Source organism: Pungitius pungitius, chromosome 14 (genome assembly GCF_949316345.1).
Source record: "Pungitius pungitius chromosome 14, fPunPun2.1, whole genome shotgun sequence".
In the NCBI taxonomy this organism is placed as follows: domain Eukaryota; kingdom Metazoa; phylum Chordata; class Actinopteri; order Perciformes; family Gasterosteidae; genus Pungitius; species Pungitius pungitius.
The window spans coordinates 17,355,302-17,382,499 of NC_084913.1; the positions used below are offsets into that span (position 1 = coordinate 17,355,302).

At 45.2% G+C, this 27,198-nt stretch overlaps 1 protein-coding gene across 2 annotated transcripts in view; it reads right to left on the reverse strand.

The window, feature by feature from the left end:
- bcl11ba (BCL11 transcription factor B a) overlaps positions 1-19,011 on the reverse strand; it is a 33,566-nt gene extending 14,555 nt beyond the window's left edge. The window contains exons 1-2 of one of the 2 annotated variants that reach the window (XM_037486318.2): positions 18,145-19,011; positions 10,077-10,553 (exon numbers count right to left, since the gene is read on the reverse strand). In XM_037486318.2, the coding sequence (XP_037342215.2) occupies positions 10,077-10,553; positions 18,145-18,199 (532 nt within the window). In that variant the 5' untranslated portion in view covers positions 18,200-19,011. Of the gene's footprint in view, positions 1-10,076; positions 10,557-18,144 lie in introns of both variants that reach the window. The other variant, XM_037486317.2, reaches the window with a different exon arrangement.
- Between the last annotated feature and the right edge of the window lie 8,187 nt (positions 19,012-27,198).

Sequence of the window (27,198 nt, forward strand, 5' to 3'; positions counted from 1 at the left end):
GCATGCTCAAAAAAAAGCTGCAACCAGCCGGAGTTGACTGCTGTACTTGCTGATCAGCCCTCACTTCTCTCTCTCTCTCTATTTTGGTACATAGTGTTTATTAATTTAACTATGTGTTTGTCATACTGTATTGTATCTGTGCTGTTTTTGTCACTGTGCTACTGCCTCTTGGCCAGGTCATCATTGTAAATGATAATTGGTTCTCAATTTATTTTTATTTAGTTAAATAAAGGTCAATTAAAATGTATTACAATTGCTATTAGAATTAGAATTTTCTTTGATTCCAGAAATTCCAGGTTCCAGCATAACAAAAAAATATCAAGGCAACTCCAACACATTTCGAACAAAAGTGAATAGGATCACATTCACAGAATAAAAGAAAAACTGTAAAAAAGAAAGAAGACAAAATAACTTCACCTAGTTTTTGGACATTTGCTTTTGTTAGCATTGTAGGATGGTTGCTTCTTTTTAACAATGAATATTTTAATTTTTTATATGTGTGAGGTGATAAGTGCTGCTAACTGATCTGATGAGGCTTTGTACTTTGTCACTACAATTTCAACATGCATCTAGACTTCCATCACGCCTCCCTGGGGTGTGCACCTCATTTTAATTCAAACATCAGAAGCTTACCAAAGCAAAATAGCTGTCTCGCCATGTACAAACACTACATGTGGTGGAATTGCATTAAATCCATTAACGGTCTAATTTTCCGGAAATGTCTGGTAATAATAATAATAATTTTGAGTGATCGTGGCTCCTTAGGGCCTTGTGTTAAATATCTATTTGTGTGTGACCCAGAGAAAGGGAGAGACCAAATTATCAGTATTTTTTGTATAGTTGCGTTTGTGTGCTTTCTTCCTGTGTCTCTACAAAATGAATTTGTCACAAAAACACAACGGTGTAACCGCTTATTACATTCAAGTACTGGACATTTAGGTCGAGGCGCCGAATTCTGCATTCACTCCAGTGTTTCTGTATGTACGAGTGCTTTTGTCTAGCATGCAGTGAAGCTCACATTGACCTGACCCGGATGCACCAATCGAGTTTCCCTTGCTCCCGAGCCTCCACATCTAAGCAGATGGTGGTGCTGTGATGGCAGCCGTGATGGGAGGCCTGTCGATGGCCAAGGCCTGTTAAGGACCATGGCACATTGTTGCTGTGAAGGCCTTCGTGGAGAGCAGAGTATTGGAGCGACTTAATGTGCCGATGGACAAGGGGGTTGAAAACAATGGAGAAACCCTCTGCTGATTAGGCTGCTTTAGTCGGGGAGAGAGAAAACAGTGGGCCCGCCAACCCGCAATTTCCTCTCAGGTACAGCTTTTTTATGGTGCCAGAGGGGCAGTTCAGGGATCCTGGGGTTGGCCCGGGAGTGTTGTTAAATGGACCAAAAGGTCCACTGTGTGCCATGCAGGTGTGGACTCAGTAATGGTATGAGCATGTCTTATTCTGAAGCACTCGCTGCATGTTTCTCAGAACATAAAGGACAGGGGGATCTGCCTGCCGTTCTAATCACATGAGGGTAGTTGGTCCTCAGCCAGCATTGTTTACCCTCAACCTCGCTCTGAATGGCAAATTACCCCAGCATTTGTAGCTGAAACAACATGTTCCCACATGGCAAGGCCCCCGATCCATAGATACATATACTAACTATAGAGAAATAAAAAAGCAGATATATTTGAATGTGTTATAAACTTTCCTGGGAACCAGGACACAGGTTGCTTTCTCAGGAGCTATTGATTTATTTACAGATGGAAAAAAAGAGAGACAGCAGCAGCCCAGCTCCTCTCCATTGGCCCTCTTTTTGTTATCTATGATGTTGCCCAGAGAAATCAATAGAACAACTGTACTTGTACTTGTTTATCTTTTCCTCTAAGTGAATAATTCAGGGATTTCAGCAGCGGTGAGGCAAAGCTTTGATACAAACCAAAAGGTTTGGTGTTCATGGGGGAAATCGAACGACTGCTTATCCCGCTCCTCTTCCCTTCTTCATGCTGAAAGCAGTTCAAAATCTGGTTTTGGGAGTAAACAGAGAGACCGCTGCTCTGGTTTTGCTGCACGCCCACTAAGAATGTTCCTCACACCAAATGAATGGAAGAATATGACCACGGAGGACAGCAGCATCCGATGAATACTGGGAAGAGGGAAAAGCCAGTAGATGTCGGTGGGGTTGTAGTGGTGGAGGGGGTAGTGCTAAATGAAGCTCAGGCGTAAATTCAGTCAGGAAGACAAGCGGAAAAAACCTCTCTCCCTGGTTACACTGTTAACTGATAAGGGGCGGGCTTGTTTAGAACCAGCCAATCGGTGCAGTCAAACTCTACAAATTGTTCTCCTCTCTGCTGCTGTCAGTTGTCATTTCAATGTGCAGCAGATGCAACCCTCCAACACTTCAGACACATCCAAAGCAGTATTCTCCACCACCAGTGTCTGGGCTCCCAAGGGGGGGGGATATGACTTATCTGATGTTGGCATCCCGGCCCCTAGTTCATCCTACGACAGAATCCAAGCTATAAAGACTTTGCACTATTTGTATTTCTGCCTGTATAATAAATCAGTGTTAAATTCAAGGAGTCCATCCTGATTGAATTGGTTTCAAGAGGTGCTTGGGGCCTATGCGCAGTGCCATGGGATGCTACAAGGAGCAGAAAAGGCTCTGACTGTGTGCTACAAGGGATACATTTGAAACAAACGTGTCTAAGGGTAAAAGAATTTAGTAGCTGCACCAAATGACCACTGAAACCTTGCTTCCACTGAGGGGGATGAGGAGCACACAAAGTGGAGACTCAAATCAGTTAAGCAATCTTGTCTTGAAAAGATGCACAAGCCCTGCAGCTGCAACATGGGAAAGGTGTTACAGAAAGCAAAATGAGAGCGTGAACAATCTGCTGTTTCCTTGAAATGACACAAACAGGAAGCTGTTGTGTCATAAGCTTTGATTGTAAGCAGTCCCTCCTTGCTGCTAGTATGTGAGTTTGGGGAAGGTAAACCGTGCTAAACAAAGGGATCAACATGTATTTGTCAGGCTACGACACCCTAGGCTGCATGCACAAATATACACGCGCACACACGCATGCACAAGAAGGGAGAAAACATTTTCAGTGAAGTCGCTAAACCTCTGCGTCCCACCTTCGCCACGGACACACAAAAGCCCTCGGTCCCTTGTAATTGAGGTTTAAATCCTTTCCTAACATCCCTCCATCCCTCACTCTTCACCAAACAGGGATTGTGCCGTCACAGAGCCCCTAATCCTTCCCAGTTTAACCAAGTGAGAAATTAGCTTTTGTTAAGTGGTGGTTTGGCCGGTGCTAAATGCCAACAGCCCATTGTGGAGGACAGGGGCAGTAGTGAGTCCCCCAACGCAGGGAAGCCCTGTGGTAATCCCATCGTGTCGCCCGGCCGGCCCGCAGCCGCCTGCTATTGTGCGTCGTTGGCACGTTATTTGTAGTCAAGTGCGTTTCGTCCAAAGAGGGTTGGAGGCATCAACATGACTTCATGTAGCAGCCTTTTCCTGAGGTGTTGTGTTTGTGTGTTTACAAAGTCAAATGTTGCAGGAAGACTTGACGTGTAAGCCCTGAGTGCCTGGTTGATAAACAGCACAAGGAGCAGATCCTCCGAGGCGCTGAGGAGGAGCCGGCTGAGCCCTGGTCCCAATGTGACAAAGAGCAGATATTTACACCAGACCAAAACTGCAATAAAAACAATTAAAAGTCAATTGTGGGCTTCTGTAACACAAAATGCCACTTAAGTAATAAATTGATATTAATATATTTATATTTATTGATAATTACATCAAATCGATGTAGAGCAGGGGGACCAGATTTTTTCCGCTTGCGAGCTACTTTTCAATTGACCAAGTCACTGCGATCACATGACCTTACTCCGATGCCTTCCACTGATTGGAGTCAGCCAGGGTGGCTTTTGAATGAAATGAAAATGAATTGTTACATTTCCACGGTCGACCGTGCATGGATGGTGACCCAATGAGATGGCAGGCGATCTACTGGCACTGCCTTGGTGATCGACCTATTGGGCCCCCCTGATGTGGAGCCAAGCAACAAATGTGAAAAACACACATGACACATACATTTAAAGCCCCTGTGCCTAACCCACAAGCTGAAGGCCAACAAAATGCTGCCATGAATAAATGCCCAAACTGTGGAGGGAGCAGAAGAAGCCCACTAACTGGTTCACCAGGGGTTTGTTAAACCTGATTGTCCCTCTGGGGAATTTAAATGAGCTAGTCCTTGAGGAAAGGGCCTTAAATAACCAAAAGCTTTTAAAATCAACCTGCGCTCACTTAGATGCCATTTTCATCAAAGGAAAGCTGATTTTCCAAAGATATTGAAAAATAGCAGCAAAGTAAACATGTCTCAGTAGATGCTAAACCAAGTGGTTCTCAAAGTGAGGTCCGAGGACCACTCAGCCTTTACGAGGTGACTCTATTTAGGGGGCTGTTTTATCAAAGAGGCCTCTGCTTCACATTCCATCACAATGCTAATGCTCGAACATATTTACAACAATTCTTATTAAATCCAGAATCCATTGATAAAAGCTGAAGAGCTGAGTGCAAAATACGGTCTCTCGTATTTGAAATGAAGAACTGAGAGGAAACAATAGATTCACAGATGGCTGGAAGCCAGCCTCTGTGAATCTATGTGAAAGTGTGTGTCTGTGGGTGTGTGTGTGTGTGTGTGTGTGTGTGTGTGTGTGTGTGTGTGTGTGTGTGTGTGTGTGTGTGTGTGTGTGTGTGCGTGCGAGCGTGCGTGTGTGTGTGTTGACTGAACAGACCCTCATTTTGCTCTCCAAAATGAAAGGAGATTTTGTAAAAATCAAGACATTTATACACTCACACCACAACACTAACAACATGATCCCATCTTCATCATCTGTGCCCCGTCTTCATCCTGCACACACACACACACACACACACACACTTACTCCACCAATCTCATTCCTGACGCCAGGACATCAATTTTCGCAAGTCGCCGAAAATTACCATGCATGAATGCAAAAAAGGCTGATCAGGAGTAATTAACACGGCTTCATATGCAAATTTTATTAATGCAGAACTACAAAGTCATTATGCAAATGTGGGTCTCATCGAGCCTCTTGACAAATCCTCCCAGCTCCAGCCATCGAGCAGCCGGGATGGATGAGAAGTCTGCTCGGTTAGTTTAGACTGGACGGATGTCTGTGAAATGTTGTCTGGTTAGCGGATTAGCGCTGGTTAGCGCTGGTGGCTAGCAGTGCGCACGTGTGTGCGTGCATACCTACTAGTCTGTGTGTGTAAACTGTGTGATTAGGGACGTGGCTAATGGCTGCGCAGCAGAGTAATGAACCTGAAACCTAGGGGAGGCAGCGATGGAGGGGCGAGGGGGGCTAAGATGATATGAATATGCATGATGCTCACTGGCTTTGATGATTAAAGACAATTTTAATATTTAAATGAGTGCATGCAAAGTGATTAACGTGGCAGGGAGAGGCAACGAGGCGAAAATCACAAAAAGGATTTGAAAAATGCTAAGAAGCACATGAGATTCCAACGTGCCTTTGTGTGCTCTATTAATGGTAAAAGCTGTGTGTCTGAGCTGCTTTGCTCTAAGTGTCTGGTTTGTGTCCAGGATGCTGGATTCACAGAGGAACCATCCACATATGTACGTCTGGGTTTATTAGTAACATGTTGGCTGTGTTTAGTGGTAAACAATCATTGTGTGTGTGTGTGGGGGGGGGGGTGTTTTACATGTGGGAGGTCACAGGTTGTGTGACCTCTAGGCTAGCTGGTGATGGTCAGAAATATCCTGGATGTGTGAAAGAGAAGTCAATACAGCGTCGGAAGAGTCCCGTTTCTGTGAAAGTTTTGATGTGACGGAAGGAAAATAACTGAGGATTTTTTCAACTTTTGGCAGCCAATTATATAAATATTGGGGAGTTGATTTCACTTAAAAAATATCCGCTGAGTTCCAGACATCTTTTTTTGCAGTTTTGTATTTTTATATTTGCAACATTTGGCACCTGTGTGTGAAATTTTCTCATTTCTAGTTATCACATGTTAGATGTGAGTATTGTTTGACATCTTATGAAATATGATAGCGTGATCATTTTAAAACAAAAAAGCCGAGATCCCTAATGGCTTTGCACGTTGAAGCACATATGCCCTCATCTGTGCACCACAGGCGTCTCCACCAGGATGGGAGAGAGAAGTTCAGCACTTAAACAGCACACGCAGCCTCGGCGAACCAAAACCATGCAAAACACAAAGGATCGTGTTTGATGGTCAGTTACCAAGAGCTATAGTGGTCCATGTGCACGAGGGGACTGCTGTGTATGGTTGACTTGCCCTTCTACCGCTTTTCATTCGGCATCTTTGAGTCGGCGCAGAGAGCAACATTTCTGTTGGTGTTCTGAACTCAACAAACGCAGTAAGGTGGAGCTCTTTGTCCTCCCTGACAGCGACACAGTGAGTGACCGACACAGTTCTGGTCCCGTATACTAGTCCTTACACGATACCTGAACGAGAACCAGCTCATCCAACAGAGGAAGCCAACTGTTTAATCAACACAAGTGTGTGTGCGCGTGTGTGTGTGAGCGTCCACATCCTTTCAGGTCGATTAAAAAAAACATCGTACTGTGTGTGACACCCAAAACACCCAAACGGAAACTAGCCAGAAGCACACAGTATACACAGGGCGGGCGAGCTAGAGAGAGAGAGAGAGAGAGAGAGCCTTGAAACAAACCAAATTAATTACCACTTCAAACCGAGAGGCCGTCCAGCTTTATTGAAACAACGCAAAGAAACATGAGCAGCGTGCAGCGTAATGCCTCTAAGGTACAGGCTGTGGTATCACACACACACACGCACACACACACACACACACAGGTCCGGAGCTCTTTGTTAGGTCACCGTACATTTTCATTTGGATGATAAATAAGCACATGGTAAAAATGTTATGGACATGCCATTGTGCTCGGCCATTTTGTATATTGAAAGTGTGTGTGTGTGTGTCCAAAGCGCGTAATGTTTACATAAGATTCCAACTCACCCTTTTTTTCATTTTGTGTGTTTTTTCTTTTGTCTGACTTACATATTGCACATCCTGTTTGAAATTATGCAAATGTACAATTCTCTTTTTCCATCCAAAAATCCACCTTACGCTGTGTGTGCGTGTGTGTGTGTGTGTGTGTGAGAGAGAGAGAAAGAGAGAGACAGAAAGACCCTTGCCCCGGTGTGTTCAAGGAAGCATGACATGTCACACACGGAGAGAATGATCTAGAAAATAAAGGAAAAAACTGAGCTGGGAAAAGACAACAGAAAACACGGATGTAAAAGCTGAGGTAGCACAAGACAGCTGGCACACACACACACACACACACACATAAGCACAGCCTGTCCAATGGCTCTGTCAGATTAAAAGGGTGTCATCATATTTGAGCTCATGAAATACCTTCCTGCATGTGCGTGTGTGTGTGTGTGTGTGTTCCTCTCCACTCCAGCTAGACGTGGTTAAATGTCTGAATTAAACCCCGGTTGACAGGGCTTTCAGGACGCCGCAGCCCCGTGTCAGGTGGCGTTAAACACTCTTTGCTGATATGGGTACGCTACGTGCATGTATGCCTGTGCCTTACAGTAAAAACTCAAAGTCTCTAATTCCAACTGTCAGAGTGACTCCTCTGTGGACTGACAAGGGAAGCTGGGCACAGAGCCAACTGGGGTGGAACTGGTTCATGGTGGGCCTGGTACCTGAGTGAATGTAAAGCGCTACGGGACCGCGATGTAATACCAAGGACTCACCACCATCCAACAAAGAAATAACTTTCTTACTGAGCCGGCCTCGATGTGGATCTGTATGTCATGTTGTTATCGCTAATGATCCCCCCTAAAATAACGCATATGCGCATATCCTTTCCTTGTCCACCCCCCCCCCTCCCCCGAAGCTTTAAGCCTGGGGAGACACTGGAGGCAGGGATCAAAGAGGGTGTGTGTGTGTGTGTGTGTCATAAGATGCCATGTTGCGGCGGTCTCTGCTCTAAACACTGATGGCTTATTACTGATGTCGTTATGGGACAAGCTCACTATACTGTCCCATAACAACATGGGTTGTAAAAAAAATAATTACAAAATATGTATTGTGTTTCTCAATGTATGTATTTCTCAACACAATATTTAAAAGTGTACTTTCCATGAGGAACAAAATGAAAAAGCTTGAGAGCAGAATCTAATGGAAGGAGGCAGCTAGTAGACATTCATACGCCTTCACCCCCCCATGCAGTGAGAGGCGTAAACGTCTATTGGAAGAAAAGCTCCCTCTGACTTGCAGCCATATTCCAATCCCTCGTTGGTTATGAGCAGGGCGGAGCGTGTTCCCCCCAAATTAAACTCCAGCGCTATTAATACGCCTGTCTGTCCTCACCTTGTGTTAATAAGGTGCAAGTTGGCCAATATGGAAATTGTGAAGTACCGGGGGGGGGGGGGGGGTAATTATGCAACAGAAGTCCAATCGGGCCACTAATGTGTTAATATAAAGAAGTTCTTGTACATTGTGTTGAGAGAGGAGGGAAATACTGTTATACAGTTATAGTCCCAAACCTTCTGTTGCTGCACAAAGTAGATTTCATCGGAGGACTAAAGACATAGTTATATAAATATATATATATATATATATATATATATACCATATATATATATATATATTTATGGTAAGCGTTCAAACACACGGGGAAAGTCTACTTATGCACATCAATTTGAATAATGCTGACCTATTAACGGGACCAACGGCAATCAATTAATGCACATGCTTGAGTGCAGCGCTGCAGGCCTGTGCAAGTGCCATTTGCCCCTCCCGCCGCCCACATGGTTACGCATGGAATGGGAAGCGGCGTGCTCCCAGCGGTTCAGGTGGCCACAGCGGCGCTGTGCGGCTGGTTAGCACAGTTGTTACAGCCTGGTCAAATATTGATGGTTGAGGCCAAAGAGCAGGCGGACACGCTGAGACGAGCTGTCCTCTGGACGAGGACACTAGAGTCAGGAGTTCTATCTCAGAGGGCCGTTCCTCTTTCTTGAGTTACGTACTTTGTACAAACGTCGAACAGATTTCACCATTGAAATGGTGTCGCAAAGGGAGCAGAGCAGAAGTAGATTAAACACAGGAGGATGTGGCGTGTGAATGAGAAGAAGAACACACATGTGTTCGTGATTCACAGAGTTAGTCTCCAAATGACGCTTGGTTTGATCTCATAAACCGTGTTGAAAGTCCTCTAATTCAACACCTAAATGATTTATCGTCGACCTATCGCACTTGCAGATGAAAATGTATCACTTTTTCAGTTTGTAGAGGAAACTAACCTCTGGAGCCATGTGAGAGTGCAATAAGTAAGTTTATTGTAAAGAGGGATACCATAATGCAGGGGGGGGGGGGGCACAGAAACCCATGTACTGGGATTAGATAACCAGGGGAACCTGCTTTCATAAAGGTGTGATGTTACCTTCTATACCGAGACCAAGACTATCGTCATCTCAGTCAACCTAAACCAAGTATCTGGTATCTGGTGCGTCACTGAGGGGACCGGCGGGGCCCCCACAAGCAGGGGCCTGAGACGCTGGAACACTGGGCTCTTGCCTCTGGGTTTCCTGCAGCATTTACACTGGTTGGAGAGATAACGGCTGGTGCTCTCCCCCCACAGTGGGTCTTCTGCTAAACTGCTCCTTTACCCCCCCCCCCCCCCCGGAACTGGCCTCTCTTAATCCCTCTTTCTGTGTTTTTTCCACTTTTTCTTTTTGAATTTTAATGAGCTTTTCACCTTTTTAAGCAGATGGATTAGGCTGGATTCCTCCATGAAAACCGGGGTGAGTCTCTCTGTCACATTTTTCACAAATTGTTTCAACTAGCCGAGTCCTTGAGTGGGTTTCGGGCTTTGAATGGATAATGTCCCCTTCTCTCCTTCTTTCACTGTTGTCTTATCCCTGTCTTCCTCGGTTTGCCTCCCCCATCCCTCTCTTGCTGAAGAGGACGGGGTAAGTCTATGTGTATGTGTGTCTATGAGCACCATACGTAGAGGTCATCAGTATTTTGGGTTCTTACCTGTCGTGGTGTTCTCCTGCTTTGGGAAAATTCCTTTAATGGGCGTCCTCTCTCGCCTCCCACCTCTTCCCACCTCCCCATCCTCTTCCTCCGGTGTCACCTGGATGCCAATCTCCACCGGCTCCACCACCTTCCTCGGCTCCCCCCGCTGCGCGTGCTGATGCCGGCTCTGCAGAGTCGGACTCCCTCCTCCTCCCCCCCGGTCGCTCATCTTGTCGTAGCAGCCATTGGCCAGCTGCAGCGTTTGGCACTGCTTCTTTTTGTGCTCAATGAACAGGAGGATGTCTCCTAGCGGGTAGGTCAACTGGCACTGGCCACAGGTCAGCAAGTCGTGGTCAGCGTGGAGGCCCGGCGGCAGGGCGTGGGCCAGGCTGGGGTCCAACGGGTGGGGAGGTAGGCCCAGCGGATGAGAGGGCAGGCGGAGCGGGTGGAGGGAGAGCGAGTCGGAGAGTAGGCTGCCATCTGGGAGCTCGCCCGCTGCTGTCCAATTAGAGAAACACAAGAAACATTTCAGGTGACTCTTTGATCCTCTCATTGTTTAGGGGCATTTTTAAAACGAAGAAGAAGGTTTGAATTCCTTTAAACAGCAGAGCCTTTCTGTCCATTTCTCCTGAAATACGTTATGACATCCCAAAGATAAATGTGAGCAGGATACACGGCTCGAGGTGTCCTCCGCACCAGCAGCTTCAAAGGCTGCAGTACCATTGAAATGATTCATCTGGTTGTCCATCATCCAACCATTTTCAATTATAATCAATACTATATACCTTTTATATAAAGGGAAAGGCAGTGTGTTCTTTCCTGAGGGACAAAAAGGAGAGGAATTCAAGACTACGTTAAGAAAAATGATCCATTATCTGATTCCCAACCATTTGATCTTAAAACAAAGCTGTGTCTATCTGGAAAGCCCTCATGATACGTCCACCTGCGGACCACTTCTGAGGGTCCTCACCAAATGTTTGGGTCCGCTAATGTGTTCTAGGAATATTGTTGTATTGAGGCTCAGTGCTACATGACTGTTCTTCACTAAAAATGGCTTGCTGGTTGTGTACATTTAAATTGTATATAACATACATATTACATACAACCAGCTAATATAGGCCATTCTGACAACTATTTAGCAAATTGCTGATCAAAGTGCAGCAGGGCAGCATCAGAGGGATCCAATCCGGCGTCACTGCCAAAGGCTTTGGGCGGGTGTGTTGTTGTTTGCATACACTCAGGGCTCTTGACTTTGTGAATGTGGGGCCATCGCCACGGAGACGCTCCCCCAGCCGAGCACGATTAGAACACCATGTTAAAAGGAGGACAGACACCCATCTCAATCTGTAGAATAATGCTAAAGAACGTATTGATATGTAAGGAACTCATTGCCACTAATCCAAAACCTACAAATGCTGTGTTGTAGGTTCACAAACAATTTTGGTTTGTGATGGTTAAATCTTTAATTCTCTCTCTAAAGAGGGAGAGAAAGAATAAGCATTTAACATTTAAAAAAATAATAAACCCAAACACAAAGAATTAAAAATGTAAAATGTATACATTGTTTCTCAGTGCGTCTCCCCACTTCTACACCGCCCCCCCCCCCCCCCGTCAGCCGATAAAGTTGGAAACTTTCTTATCACTTTAATCGTCTTGTAAAACCCCTGTGACCTTTCAAGTTGAGTCAAGGTAATCAAATATGATTATTAGTGCAATGTTCAATGCGAGGCGTACCACAAGTAAAGAAAAAATAAGTAACTGCAGCAGCAACGGATGTTTTTTGTCACAAATAAATTTCTAATTTCGAAGTTACTCATTGGCACTAAAACCATGTATATATATATATATGCTGTATATAAGAAAAAAAAAAAAATATATATATATATATATATATATAGTTAGAAATACATGAAATAAAAATATTTTATTTTACAGACTAAATATATGCATATATATATATATATATATATATATATATATATATTTTATGTAAATATATAATTAACCAAACTACACCTAAATATATATATGTATATATTTATATGTGTATGAATGTGTCCGTGAGAGAGAGCGACAGTGAACGACACAGACACAGACAAACTCACACACCGAAAGGAAAATGTAATTAGAATACTGCATAGACATCATCAGAATATAACATTTGTAATGTCATGTTAATGTTTCTTTAATACAATTTCTAAAACGAGTGTGATATTTTTTTCATGCTTTGGCAATAAATAGTTTTATGAAGCTTTTAGCCCAATAGAGCCACATTGATTAAATAACAAGTTCTAAAAGAAGAGGGGCTTTCCTTTCTAAATATTTTTAGTTCTTTTAGTTTTTTTGGAATAGCAACAGGAAGCATGTCTGTTTGTGTGTAGGTGTGAGTGTGTGTGTGTTTGTGAGCAGGTGTACGGGCCTGAGATCTGTCAGCCCACATCCACACACACCAACCTCACCGCTCCTTCTGCATGTGCTGCAAGTTTGTTCTAGATGCATGGTGTGTCCTATCATGTCTGCATTTACTCAAAAACACACACTGTATGCATGGTGTGTGTGTGTGGGTGGGTGGGCCGCACGCTGCAGCCATCTGTCTGAGGGTATTTCTCTAATAAACACTAGTGAGAATAAATACACTGAGCCGTGCCCCATCACAGACTCAAGAGTACTGAGATAGGATGAGCTTTCTAAAGAGAGGGAGACGACTTCCTGTGTGTGATCAGCTAACACGTCTGGTTGTCATTAAACGCACTACTTCCAACGCCCATTGCCCATGCAATCATGTTTATCAATATACTGCAAAACAAGCCAAATGGGCTTGGTTTTACTTTCTTTACCCAGAATTACTGAGTGTGTATTGAGTGTCCTGTAAGGTGTGTCTGGTGTGTGTGGTGTGTATAGTATATGGTGTGTATGTGTGTGTGTGTGTGTGTGCATAAGGAAACGCGTTGCTCACTTAACCGACGCTTAAGGCGAACAGAAGAACCAAAGGAAGTGGAACGTCCAAACGCCTCCTCCACCCTGTGACCATGTGACCCGGTGGAGCGACAGGTATTTGAGCAGCTGGAGGAACGAAGCTTGCTCCGGTTGTCAGGGAGAGATTTTCTCGGAGCGGGCTCCTGTCCCCGGGGCCCGGCTGCCTGTGTCCCCCCTCACTGGGAATGTGCTGTTAATCCATCTCACACACTTCCTGCTCGCTACACAACACGCACAATATTCACACACACAAACAAGATGGCATATTAGCCGCAAACTGCTTCTAAAACATTTGTTTTGCGCTGTTTTTTAACGCTGCTACCCTCTTTACTAGTATGGTATCATTTGCTGTTTGGGCTGATGAAAGCCTGCAGATGTCTCGTCCAATTAGAAAAGGTTTGTGCCAGTTAAGAACAAAAGGCTTGGTGGAAACTTTAAAAAACGTCCTTTACTGTTTCCTGAGCGCCACGGAGGCCCAGCGAGGCTGCAGGCCACATGAAATGCACACTCACATCACAGGAGATGCACACTCCTGTGATGGACACTGATGAATCACACCCAAGCACACACACACACACACACACACACACGCTGCATTGACAGCTGGTCACTTTAGCAGTTTGATCAGAAGGTCAACACTGCTCTCTTCAGAATGCGCCTCAAACACAAGCAGATCCCAGAGCAGCAGTAATAGTGCATGGACTACCACAAAAGGAGGACTGATGCACAGGAGCTCCGCTCTTTGCATTCCTGGTGGCTGATAACTCGAGTTATTTTACTGAGTGGTGCTTTTGGAGCATTATTGATCTGTTCAGGATTTAGAGGCATTCATCTATCTTGTTAAATAGAGTAATTAGTCAGTTGGAAGCAGCGCTCCCTTTAGTGAAAATGAAGCGTGCGACCTTCTGCTGGATACAAGTTCACTGTCTGGGGGGCGGTGTCAGTGTGCTGACGTCTCCACCTCATGTTGAGTGTTGTCTCCTCACTTTCTCCGGGTCTCCTGTCACCTATCTGAGGCTAACTCAGTTAAGGAAATGTCCCTACTTCCAATACAGGATCATCCATTGCATTATGATAGAACCTTTTGGTGTCTTAGTCGTTTAATAAAACACATTCATAAGCATGCAGAAATAGCAGAACTGTTTGTATCAGCCTATTTTCAGATTTGACCTGATTTCAAACGTGTTTACGGCGGCGGCCCGTCAGGAGTACCGAGGGAGGATGTAAGATGTGGAAGTGATCCGAGGAGGAGGATTCTCACTCTTCACTTAGATTAAACAAGGAGTGGGACTTAAATGTATTGATGCTGAGATTTCAGAGTGGTCATCGGAGGAATATGTAAGTGGGCACAAAGCCACCCACCATAGAGGTGCTTTGTCAGGAATACAGCGCTCCTCCTTAATTGCAGCGCAAAAAGCTTCAAACAGTGGAAGAAATTTCAGATTTCAGATTAGTCTGAAATTATTAACTTATTAAATGTAACCATGTGTTTCTATAGTAAAACATATGATAAGTACAAAAACATGTACAGCTCCAGCAGATCATTGGGGTGAATATGCTCCCATGGCTGCTCAGCACATCAAATATCTACTAAATGTAATCAAGCGGAATGAAAAGAGTTGGTACCCTCGGAACTAACGGACATGATTATTTGATAAGGAAGACAAATAGAGACGTAAAGCTGAGTGCACACACAAAGGAAAAAGTCCACTTTAATCTAATCATAACACACAAACACACACTCTCTCTGCTGCACGTTACTCAGACACCTATTAGGAATTTACAGTACACGCTGTCAATAAGAAGCCTAGAGACAGTAAAGTACACAGTGTGCAGGTGTTGACAGTTAAGAGGTGAATGTGGTCTTTCACCGCTGAAGTCATCTGGTTTACACACACACACACACACACGCAGCATCAGTCAGCTGCTTCTCTCATTGAGCCAGCGCTCCTCTGACAGCCTGAGAGCTCCCCCTAGCAGGAAGAGAAAGACATATAGACGCAGAGTGTGTGTGTGTGTGTGTGTGTGCATGTGTGTGTGTGTGTATGTGTGTGTTGGGAGGTAGGGAGCGTTGAAGGGGGAACGTCGACAGATAGACAGCTCGCCAAGCCTCTTCTGAGCAAACCAATACTGTGGAATGCAGGCTATGGAGGGTGTCTGTGTGTGTGTGTGTGTGTGTGTGTGTGTGTGTGTGTGTGCGTGTGTGTGTGTGATCTAGTGTCAGTAGTGGCAGAGTGTGTGCAGCGTCCTGATGAACCAGATGAGTTAAGGCATGCTCTTTGGGAACTGGCCACACTCGTTTTTTAAACACACTCGCTCTACATAGTCACACTCATTTAGGAAAAAATAACAACATTAGATGAAAAACATGTGTTCTCATTTCAATAAAGTGGTGGTTAAACAAATCAAATTGTAATTGTGGTGCTCAAATGTAAAATGTGGATTGGGTCATCCTATGTGCAGTACAATAAGTGTGTGTTTTGGAGACTATTGATCCTCTCAGCGAGACGAGCGGTTCAGTGCAGTACGACTACAAACATATTTACATGTATAATGTATTCAGTTCAATCAGCTGCAAACCCTTAACAAGTCCCAATGTGTGCAGAAGTTGGGAGCTGCAGGTTCTCTGTGTGTCTCAGAGACGACGCCTCGGCCCCAGCAGGGGGCCCGGCTATCTGACAAGCTCTCTCTCTCTCTCTCTCCATGTGTGTGTGTGTGTGTGTTTGCGGCGACAATGGGGGCTCTGGTCCTGTTTGCGTCTCTTCACACTGAATGCGCCTCTCGCAGGAGATCTGGGGTTATTTGCAGCAAATGAGAAGCAGACGGCACGTCTGCACCTTGGGGTGCAAACTGTGTCGGCGCGGCGCTGCCAGAAGCCACACCAGAGCTGCCGAAATACAAAGATCTGTTTACCGCTCCTTTTTTACTCTCTTCACACCCAAAGATGAAGGTGGAGAAAATTATCATTTTAAACTTGGAAGTGTGCGAAAACAACGTGGCTTCAATATCCCGTCTGTTGTTTCTTGTTTGGCCAAGGAAATCCGTCTGAGCGATTGAAACAGTTGTGATCACTTACAACCTTTAATAGACACAGCATCATTTGGGACTGTGGTGCATCATGTGGTGGAATCCAAGTAAAAAAGTGGGATTAAAACTCACGTCAGTCGGATGTTATTACCTGACACCTTGGGTAGAATTATAAGGGATTTTTGTGAGGCGATTTGCATTTGTGTGTGTGGGTTGATGTCCATGCGACCCTACATACAAGTGTGTGTGTGTGAGAGCATCCCTTAAACATAAATAATGGGATGTATAGCACGCCGCTGCAGGCAGAATTGTCATAAATCAGACAGACAAACCTGTGCTGTGCACAACAACTGTGTTACACACCTCACACACGCACACGCGCACACAGACACACACACACACTATACAACACAGGACAAACAGGAGGCCGATTGAGCGTCCATTTCTGCTCATCTACATCTGTTACCTGTCTGTCCAATCAGCTGTTCTAACAGGACTGGGCTCTTTGCAGTGCGCACTTGGGGCCGTTTCTAAAGGTAACAAGTACACACAAGTTGTAGTTGTGTGAAGCAGTCAGATCTGCACTTGAGATGATTTGACATGTCAGCCATGCAGTGGCTTGAGGTTGGGAGCTCTGTGCAGCGGCGTGGAGCCCAAAAGGCAGTTGCTTCACACGCACTGTGGCGCCGACGTGCACGCTGATACCGGAGGGAAAGTGATCTGATCCGACAAGTCTGTCCAAAGAACCTGGAGCGGGCCTAAAGAGAGTCGTAACGTTAAAGTGATCCGGACTCATAAAGTCCCGATTCAGTGTCCTTACTGCGAGAATCAATAACACTTTGTCCCACTAAGTTTCCCTTCCTGCTGTTGACTCCAACTTTAACTGCTTTTAGCAATTACAGTCCTGCTGCTCCTGTCGGGACACATCCGCCTCTGAGAAACTGATCTGAGGCCAGAAACACTATTTAACCACTGAGAAATTTAGCTGCAAAAATACGACAAAACGACAGCGTTGGCGTCAGATGAGGAGATGAGCGCCTCCATTTACCATCATTTGCGTAATTTACGTTTATCATATAGTTTAGTTCCTGTTTGTAAAATATGACATTTGTCTAATGTAAAAAAGTCCCTCTATTGTCTAATGCATGGTGTTCTTACTGCGCATTATTATCATACGCGCTTCATTATTGTCCCGCTGATGCCGTGTCGCCAGACTGTGGGAGACCTGGAAGGTTTCGTGCAGGCTATTAAATAATCCAAAGGGAGCATCGATAATAGCATGTGAAAAACATCCAACTAAATCAAGAGGCTGCACGAGGCTCCAACGCGTCCTTCCCACGTGCGCAGACCTGCACCCACAGCGTGCGTTCGGTACCAGGTTTCAACTTTCTCTTGTTCCTCAACAGCAGCCGCCAAGGTAAATCCGTTAAGTTTCAATACATTTATCGGCACCGTTTTAATGAAAGAGAAACATGAAACAATTAGAAAGAATTATATACGTGAAATCATAAGTGACTTATTGGTGTGTGTGTGTGTGTGTGTGTGTGTGTGTGTGTGTGTGTGTGTGTGTTTGGAAGTATAGAAACGAAGCTGCTGTTTAATAGATCTGCTCATGAAAGTGCTTAAACTAAGTATTTTAATTCGATATAAATTAAGGAGTGTGAAGGCTATTTTTACAGAGACGGTTATAATTCCGTTCAAACGAAAAGCGGAAAAATACTGAAGTCATTCAGTCATCTTTTAACTTGGACGGCTTTTCTCCTTGAGGTCCTTTCGCGGGAGCAACCCAGCACGCTGCACACACGTTTCTCTCCTTTCTGCTCTATAATAATAATAATAGCAGGCAATTTTCAAGGCGTAATAATCGGCTAAGTATTAATAAAGTAAATTAGGGCCTATCTAATTTCGCCAGGAAACCAGCGGAGGAAGGAACGCGCCTTGAGGGCGCGCTTCGACAAACTTTCTGCTCCAAGTCAGAAAATGAAAAAAAAAGAAAAAGAAAAAAGAAGAAAGAAAGAAATCCTCTGAGCTTCTCAGGGAGCCAGCAGTGAGGACAGTGTGCTGTGGCTGCAGGGACACTTACGTGCTGTTTCTCTCTGGGACAGGTGCTGCGGGTTCCCCTGCTTGCGTCGGGACATCGCCCTGGCATTTACACTGGCATTGCCCGGAGAGCGGCGCTGGAAGGGTGGACTCTCCTCCTCCTGCTCCCGTGTACCGGCCGCAAAGTGGCCCCCAAAACCACTCCGAACGGACCACTCGCCACTGGCCGCAGATGTGGCCCTTTGAATTGACCCGTGCACGACGGATGTCCCCCCGGCGAGCCGCGGCTCCTGCGCTCTGCGGTGAGCGGCCGTGGTGCGGCGCGGGGCGGCCGGCTCGTCGGTCGGTCGGTCGGTCGGTCGGTCGGAGTTCAGCGGCAAAGCTGGAAGCGAGGGAGCGGGTAGTCCGGCTCGGCCGTCCGCTGCGCTCACACCGTCTGTCAGCGTGTTGGCGCGGGGTGGAGCAAAGACGCGGCGAGGTGCGCGAAGTCGGCGGTCACCTCCGGATGGACAGTCACTGCCCGTGTCCACTCTTCGGCCACCCTGGACAAAGTGCGTCCCTGTCCGCAGAACACGGCTGAAATGACGCCAATGAAGGTCTCAAAGTGTTTCAAATAGGAATCCAGCGTCCTTCTCGGTACTTGTGCGGGTGCCACCAAGTGTTGGGCACTTCTGCTGCGCCACTGACTGCGCCAGCTACGCGGCTTGCACTTGAACTCTTAAGTCAAAGCCCAGTGCTGGTTGGAGGACAGACTGCCACCCTATTTTTTCTTTGTGCTGGCTGCAGAGTGCCGCTTCCCGGGCTGCGTGCAGCTGTGCGCGGCTCTGTGCGCGGCTCTGTGCGCGGCTCTGTGCGGCTCTCTGGCTTCCACAATGGGAGAAAACTCAAGTTCAAGTGCGGACGTGACGTTCAGTCTGCGGTGAGAAGGGAGAGTGGAGACTGAAGAGCACTGGGGGCGACTAGTGGTGGCTTTCACACACACACTGACACACACCGACACGCGCGCACACACACACACGCCGCTCTCTAACTCTCGCACACACCCGAGCGAGCGGCGCGCACGGCAGCAGTGGTCCGAGCCGCTCCAGTCCTGTCCTCCGTGCCCCATCGGGGTGGAACGGGACTCGTTTATATCTCCGTGACCGGAGGGGCGCCCGCGCCTCGTCCACGGGATGCTGGACCCGTTGGCACGAGCCTGCTTTCACGTTTCAAAATGCACGCGATTACCGGCCGATCCTTACACACCTTCCCTTTTTTGCTGGATAGCGTTCATAAAATGAGCTGATTATTAATTATTATAAACTACATTTTAATTGACAATTGACCCTTTTGAACCACTTTGTTCCATTTGCGCTCACACACCTTTAACACAATACAGGCCCGGCATAAAATCCTTAACATCTAACAATTGATTCATTTTGTTAATGGAATGCACAAGCATGAAAATTCATAGTGTTTTTTATTTTGGTTGAGCGGCTGATCAGATCCACCATTTTTGTTTTTTACAAGTTTACTACAGACTATGATCTCGTTCATGTATTATAGCACATATTATCACTGGCCTAATTTTAGGGATCACGTTCAATCAATATTTATTCATATCTCGAACGGGGCTTTCTGTTTATGAATGCTTATTTAATTAGAAAATGGTATAAAAAAAAAGAAAAATCCTTGTGTTTTCCATAAGGCAGCTTTGTGACCTTCTGTTGACCTCCGGTGAGGGCAGAAGGAGGAAGAGGTGGGTGAGGATGAGACCTGATTTTATGCTGCTCCTCAAGACGCTTTCACAACAAATTTCCACAGATTTTATAATTGTAAAATTAGAGCGCAAGAAGAACTGCGGCTACATGTAACATCACATGTAACGTTGGCACGGTGTGTGTGTGTGTGTGTGTGTGTGTGTCAGTTGGTGGATGCATGCACATGATGGATAACAGGTTTGCTGGTAGAAGCAGCGTCTTCCCTCCCCAGCTGCACCCACTGTTTAAAGGGAGGCTGACATGATGTGATGGGGGAGGGGGGGCAAGGAGAGCCGCAAGCAGCAGTACAATTTGGGGCGTATAGGTAGTGTGTGTGTGTGTGTGTGTGTGCACAGGACGTGGGGGAGAGTGAATGTCTAAGTTGCAGATGCAGAACAGTGGCGCCTCTATGATGAAACCCACCTCGCTCACAGTCAGATCAGAAGGATGTCAGAGCTGTTTTAAAGCAGAGGTGCGAACCAGTGGCCACTCGGGCTGCTGCCAGCCTCTTCATCTCTGCAGCGCCACATGCCAGCTGGATGAGCTGCTCTCACATTCCAAAAGCACTTCTTATTTCTCTTTTTTTTTTCTTCTTCATCTGCATGTCTGCGTCTCTACTTTGTCGCTTCATATCTGTCCTCAACCCCATGGCTTACACAATAAACTGTGTGAATGTGTGTGTGTGTGTGTGTGTGTGTGTGTGTGTGTGTGTGTGGGGCTCAGGCCTCAGGTTTTTTTTTTTTCATCCCACTCTACCTCGCATCTAGACAAGCCTGTAGTTTGTTCCTGGGCCAGGTGTTGTCAGAGCTGCAGATCATCCGCACAGAGCTTCTTTCCCCATCCCTCATTCACGGCGGCTTCTCGCTGCCGTCCCCGCATCGCCTCCAGTGCAGCCCGCGTCTCTCCTCCGTCCTTCTTCTCCTCTCTTTCTTTCCATACATCTTCACGGGGGCTCATCTTGGCGGCTAGCGCTGTCGCCCAATAAGCCAAAAGCCTCCCCTTATTTCTGCCGTGCACTGTAGGAGGACATAAATAGATTTCCCATGCTCATTTCCAAGTAAAAGGAGAGGATGGCAGGTTCGTCCAAATGTCTTTGTCGCGCGCATAACAGAACACCCACTTCCATTTGAGAGTGATACATGCAGCGCTTTGTCACAATCACAGCCAACAGAGAGCATTATGTTGAAATGTAAATCATTGTCATTTTTAAGGCACCACTCAGTGCCAGTGTTTGTTTGTATTTCAAGAAGATATGGGATTAAAGCTGCTTTGGTTGGACGAAGGGAGGGAAGGAGAAGCTGCATATTCAATCCACACACACACACACATTCAGTGTTCAGCTTCACACTGCTAACGTTACAACTTGTAAATCATTTCTTATTGCAGCTTTAATGTTTTTAAGATGTGATGTTTCCTCTCTTTTTTTACCAGTTCATATCATCGCAGGCTCTTAAATCCTCACTGTCATGGAATCACGAGTGCATTCTACGCCAAGTGACACTCCAGGCCAACTTCACTACCCGGATGTGCTCCTCGTCCTTGCAACCTGATTGGCTCATCAGTCAGATGGGCGACAGGTGCATCATTCCCACTTTCTTATTGGACGTCTTTGCAGGCGATTTCTCACTTTAAGGCCATCAGCGTGAGTTATGGCGTATGGCTCCCGGCATCCTGCTTTTGCCCTTCCTTCATTTGCATATATATATGCGGCTGTTTGTTTTTATGTTAATGCTAAATAAGCCTTTTTCTCTCCCCCATCTCCACATCGCCTCGGCTGGGCGGTTAAGTTTTAATTAGAGGGACGTGGAGGTGTCCTTTAGAGTTTTTAAGATCACTTTCCCAACAACTGTTCGCCGCTAAACTGCAAAAATTGATGTTTATGTGTTCCGATGCATTCTGGGAGATAAAGCATGACGTGGGGAGGAGCAAATCTGCACATTGAGTGGTTTTAAGAAAATGCCACATTTATTTTAGTTTAAGCACTGTGAAGAAACCGGTTTTCAGGGGACAGAAACTAGTGCCTTTAATCAAGCTGCTTTTATCTGAAAGAAAATGGCAAATTCCCTAAACTATGGTTGATATCTCCTGATAATTGGGTCAATTGAATCAGAGATATGAATTAAAATGAGGTTAGAAGGATCATTTGTTGACCTTGGAAATAGCACCTGAGGATCCGTTTGGTTTGTCTTTCATTTCATTTTCTCTGCATTTTATCTTGAATGCAGGATTTTGTAGCAAATGATGACGTGTTGTACGGCTCAAGTCTTCAGAATGGACGTTATGAATAAACAGAGGGGATACATTTTTGCCCCCCAGTCTGTTTAAAAAAAAAAAAGACAAATGAAAATGTATTTAAACTTTAAACCACTTAGTAAGTGTTGTTTAAAGAAGCATCCAAATCAAAGAAAGCTTCCCCTGGTCTTTTTTATCGATGACATAAAAAGGACACGTCCTCTTTAACTGCAACCATCAAGTCTTAATGTCAGCATAATCCATTAAAAGGGTCATTTTCTCTTTTCATCCAGTCATCAGTAATGGAAAGCAGATTAGGAAGGCAGGTGTTGATGTGCTCTGCGTATGATGACCCGAGTGTGATGTCCTCACACCTGCAATGCAACACCCCCCTCTATTGGTCGGCCGTGTGTGTGCCCTGGTTTCATGTGGATCAGCATGGCTGTGCAGGCGCATTCAAACACCACGTTTCTCTTTGGGGGCTGCAGTGGTTTATTACAAATGCCATTCAGCCGTGCTCATTATCACAGGTTCCAAATGAAGTGTTAAGTGAATAAAACGCTGCATGGGTTGGAGAGCGAGTGTTTGAGGGCTAGCGGAGAAACGCAGAAGCCCTTAAGCACAATTATGGATATCAAAGTTGAAATTATTCCTTTTAAAGGGGAAATGCTAATCAGAGATTTATTTAGAGCAAGTTAGCTGTAGCACTGAGCTCTCATTACCAACACACACACATTTGTGCACTGTCACTTCAAGACCTTTTACTCTCTCACATTCTCTTTTCAAAGAGATTTATTTCAAAATAATTCATTCCACTGCAATTAGAGCAGCAGGCGACGTATATTTTCGTGCTTATTCAGGATATCACATAGTGAGGAAGAGGAAGAGTCCTAGCTGTCTTGGCCTTGAATGCGAGCGGCTGTGTAACACCTTCACGTTAGTTTGTGTGTGCAGACTAAAAGACTTACAAGACAAATCTAAATGCCATATATTTGCACAAAATGAGGTTAGAAGCATCATGGAAACGCGTGAAAGGATCACAACCTTTGGTTGTGTATAATTTAACACAGTGCAGAAATTAGGCCAAAGCAAAAAATCACATTCAGTGGGAAATTGATGAAAAGCCAACAGAATAAAACGTTTAAGAAGATAAAACCAGAGGAAGAGTAAATACAAAACTGATATTACAACTATAAACTTTAAAAAGAAAAGATGAGAAACGAGACTCAAACAATTAATCCACAAGTGCAATAATACTCTGACAACATTACATTACATGTCATTTAGCTGACGCTTTAATCCAAAGTGACTTACAATAAGTGATAAGTACCATCACAAGCCGCCAAAAGTATTTCAATAGTGATATTTATCCGTAGTATTTAAAATACATTTTCTATATTGTCATAATCATAATACAGAGAAATAATTAAACGTTTTGGGATCATGGACAATGATATAAAACATATATACATACAATGATTCTAAGGTAAAGGACTCCGGCCCTTGTGATAGGCCGCTGCAGGCTGGACGAGACGTGAAGGAGGTTGTCCACCAGGACCAGTTCATGAGATCAGGTCCAGAAGCAGGCCGCCTTCCAGAGTCCCTGGAGGCCTGCAGAGAGTGAGCAAACCAATGAGTCAGGAAACGTTGTGAAACGTGAAAAAAGAATCCAGTGATGCCAAGCTCTGCATTCCCCACAATCAGCGCCTTCCTCAGACACTGATGGTAAACCCAGAGGGGGGAGCCAAGTCCACGCTTAGTTTAAAAGGAGCTCTCGACATGACATGACTTTTAGGGGTTCGATGAGAGACGATAGCAGGATATGGTTTGGAGGTTCTCCATGTGAGAGCTGATACAGGCTTGGTGTTTGGTGTCATTAGATCACGTTGTAACAAAAAGGATCTTACCAAGTTGACAGATCACACATTTAACAGAAATTATGCAGATGAAGAATGTTTAAACTCTTGCACCTGCCCTGCAAGATTTGGGGTTAAATTTAGTCAAATATTACATAACATGATGGCATTATTTAATCTGTAAGGGAATCAAGCAGTTTAAAACTCACCACGAGAGGAAGTAAGAAGAGAGAGACACAGTCAGGGATAAAAGCTGAAGGAGTTGTGGGAAAACACACACAAACACACACACAGAGCGGGGGGCGATGTAGGAGATAAAGACACGTCCCAGACATGGACATTCCCCTCAGACATGTCATGACTTTGAGAAGGACAGGAGCACATGATCTTACAAGAGAGCAGAGGAGCATATTCTAGTCTTTAGAGGAACTTTATTTAGAACATTGAGACCATTAACATGGATCCAAACAGTGAAAACGTGGATGAAAAGCTTATGACGAGCCAACGATGGAGAGCGACTGAAGGAGACACTTGGAGATGAGAGACTCTCACCAAGTGCAAAGTGATCCCAAAGAGTGCTTTTTGTATTCCAGTCCCTGCTGACAACATTTAAAGCCTTGTGTAAATTGATATCCAGATGTGATGTGTTGCATTCTACTGAAGCAACACGCAGAAGGAAACCTGGCCAACATCAGATGCTACCATTGGGCAGCTGAGGACCTTTACACCATGGAAGTGCAGCGGCACATTATAGGGCAATGGAGCTCATTTCATGCCCCAGTATTCCTCTATTGAACTTCAATTAACAATGGAAACAAGTAAACCTTTTTAATTCTGTATCCGGAAATATAAAATAGCAGATATTTCAGCATTCCTAAATCGCTTCACAAAAGCAGCAGATTATAGCAAATGATTGTAAATCAGTGAAACTTCAGATGTGTACACAGAGAAACACATGAAGACTACACTAAAAATACAAGCTGATCAAAGGGGGGAAAGAATATGCCTCAATGGTCCCAGGCCACACGCAGCCCAGCAACAAATGGTACCAATGTTGGAGACAGTGTTCTACATCTCTGTACCGTGTGAGTGTGTGTTTAAGGAACACACTCCCAGTAACCAAGTAGCATGTTCAGTGTTCACAGAAGCGTTTGTGTGTCAGTAAAAGTCACTGATAGCAAAGCTTCCGTTGAGTATACTTTACAGTGGAGTAACGGATTAACAGATGTCAATGATAATGTGTAGCTGAATGAATCGATTGGGACGGGGCAGGGGTGATCGGAGTATCGGGATGTACCTGCTGCATAGTAGAGAATTAAGTGTCTGTCCACAGCTCCTTTAAATGAAAAGGAATAATGGAAGGAAAATGGGAGGTGAGTGACAGTGAGAGAGTGGAATCAGATGGCCATGCAGACAGTGGTTACTCCCTCACTGGAGCTGTGTGAGTCACATGACAACACAGCTAGATAGAAAGCATCAGTCTGCATACATGTGAACACGTGCCCCTGTCCATCAGCCCATTGAGACTGATGGGACGCTCCTGGACTTTCACTCATAAAGTGGGTTAGTTCCATCAGTGGGGTTGACTTATTTAGAAGTTAGTGATGTCTCTCTTATATTCTTTGACTTTTAGTCTTGAACTCAGTTGTTTTTGGGTGGAGATGCTACGGCTCACAGCAAAGCGTCAGCATGGCACAAGATGGAATGATAACGAGCTCTCACAATGAGAATATGCTTCATTGGAAAGAATATGGAGTTAACATTGAGGTTCACGGAGCAAATCCATTATCCAGATCCACGACATGGCTGTCCCTCCGTGTGATTGGCTGTCCTCCGCTGCCCTCTTCTGGTCACCAGTCACCATGTGACTGCACTGCCACTTTGTGATGGTTCATAATAATAAAGGTCCCATTGTGCTGATGCTTCATGCTCTCTATTTACTAATAGTATCATTATAAAATTATTTTCAAATCATATTTTAAAATATTACTTGGCGTAAATATTGTAATCTGTAGCACTAATGTTTTTATAGTGAGTTTCATTTCATTCCTCTACATTGATGCTTTTTTGATAATGTACATCTTCATATTTTTACACATATTCTTATGTAATATCTTTGTTTTTAGTTGAGTGGTCTTGTCACAATGATTTCATTGCCCAGTTGGACCTGTCTGGTGTCTCCACATCCCGTCAAAGTGCTTCTAGGTCGGGTGTCCCATGCAGGGTGGGCCTGAACATCTAGTACCATCCTCCTCTGACCTCATCTTCAACAAAGTCCCACCGTGCAGCGTGGGGTGTGGGGTGTGGGGTGTGGGGGGGGGTTGTTGAACCTGTGGATGTAGGCAGTGGAATAACAGTGGACTGCTATCACGTATTCCACCGTGGGTCTGCATCTCCTGTAGAAGCCACCATTAAGAACAACGTGTCAGTCATTGCCTGTGTGGGAGGGGCTTGTTTGGCCCATTGTGCGTCCGAGCGTATCACAGCGCTACGTTCCCGCTGATGGAGCCTCTCTCCACAACCTGCAAACGGCTGAACGTACAGAATCCGTATCGTACTTGTAACCATCAAGTGGACATCCACACATTCCAAATGTTTGATCACAAAATAAACAGCTGTACAACATTTCAACTTCAAAGAGGGTGATTTGAAACATTTGTTCCTGCTGCTTCCAAATGGCAAAACCATTCAATTGACTTCAAGTTATACCTGCTCCGGCAGTAAAAAACATCAGATCAAATCAGTTTGAACGTTTTGATGAAATAGGAGAGCAAGAAGGAAAAGGAGATGAAAAAAATGAGGTGTTGTTTGAATCTTCTGATTCAAAGTTTAGAAGTAAGAAGGGGGGGTCAGACTTTTCCTCCCGCTACTTTCTCCCCCATCCTTCCATCTTCTCCCCCATCCTCTCATTCTTAGATATTTGGCCTGACAGTCAGGCTACTGGGCAAAGAGCCCACTGTGCCAAAAGCCATCATGTCACACACACTCCGTCCACCTGAGCATCAAGGGCCCCAACCTCAGTAACCATGGATGTGGTCAGAGGAAACACACACACACACACAGAGCGGGGGGCGACAGGTCTGGAGGATTCTGGGTCAGGGCTGGGAGGCCTGATGAAGATGAGGTGGGACACAGACACCGGGCCTCTTTACCGCTCACTGGTCAGCGCACCACGGTGCTTGAGTGTGTGTGTGTGTGTGTGTGTGTGTGTGTGTGTGTGTGTGTGTGGATCAGGGCTGATCTGAGCTGATTTTGTCATCTCGATGCTCT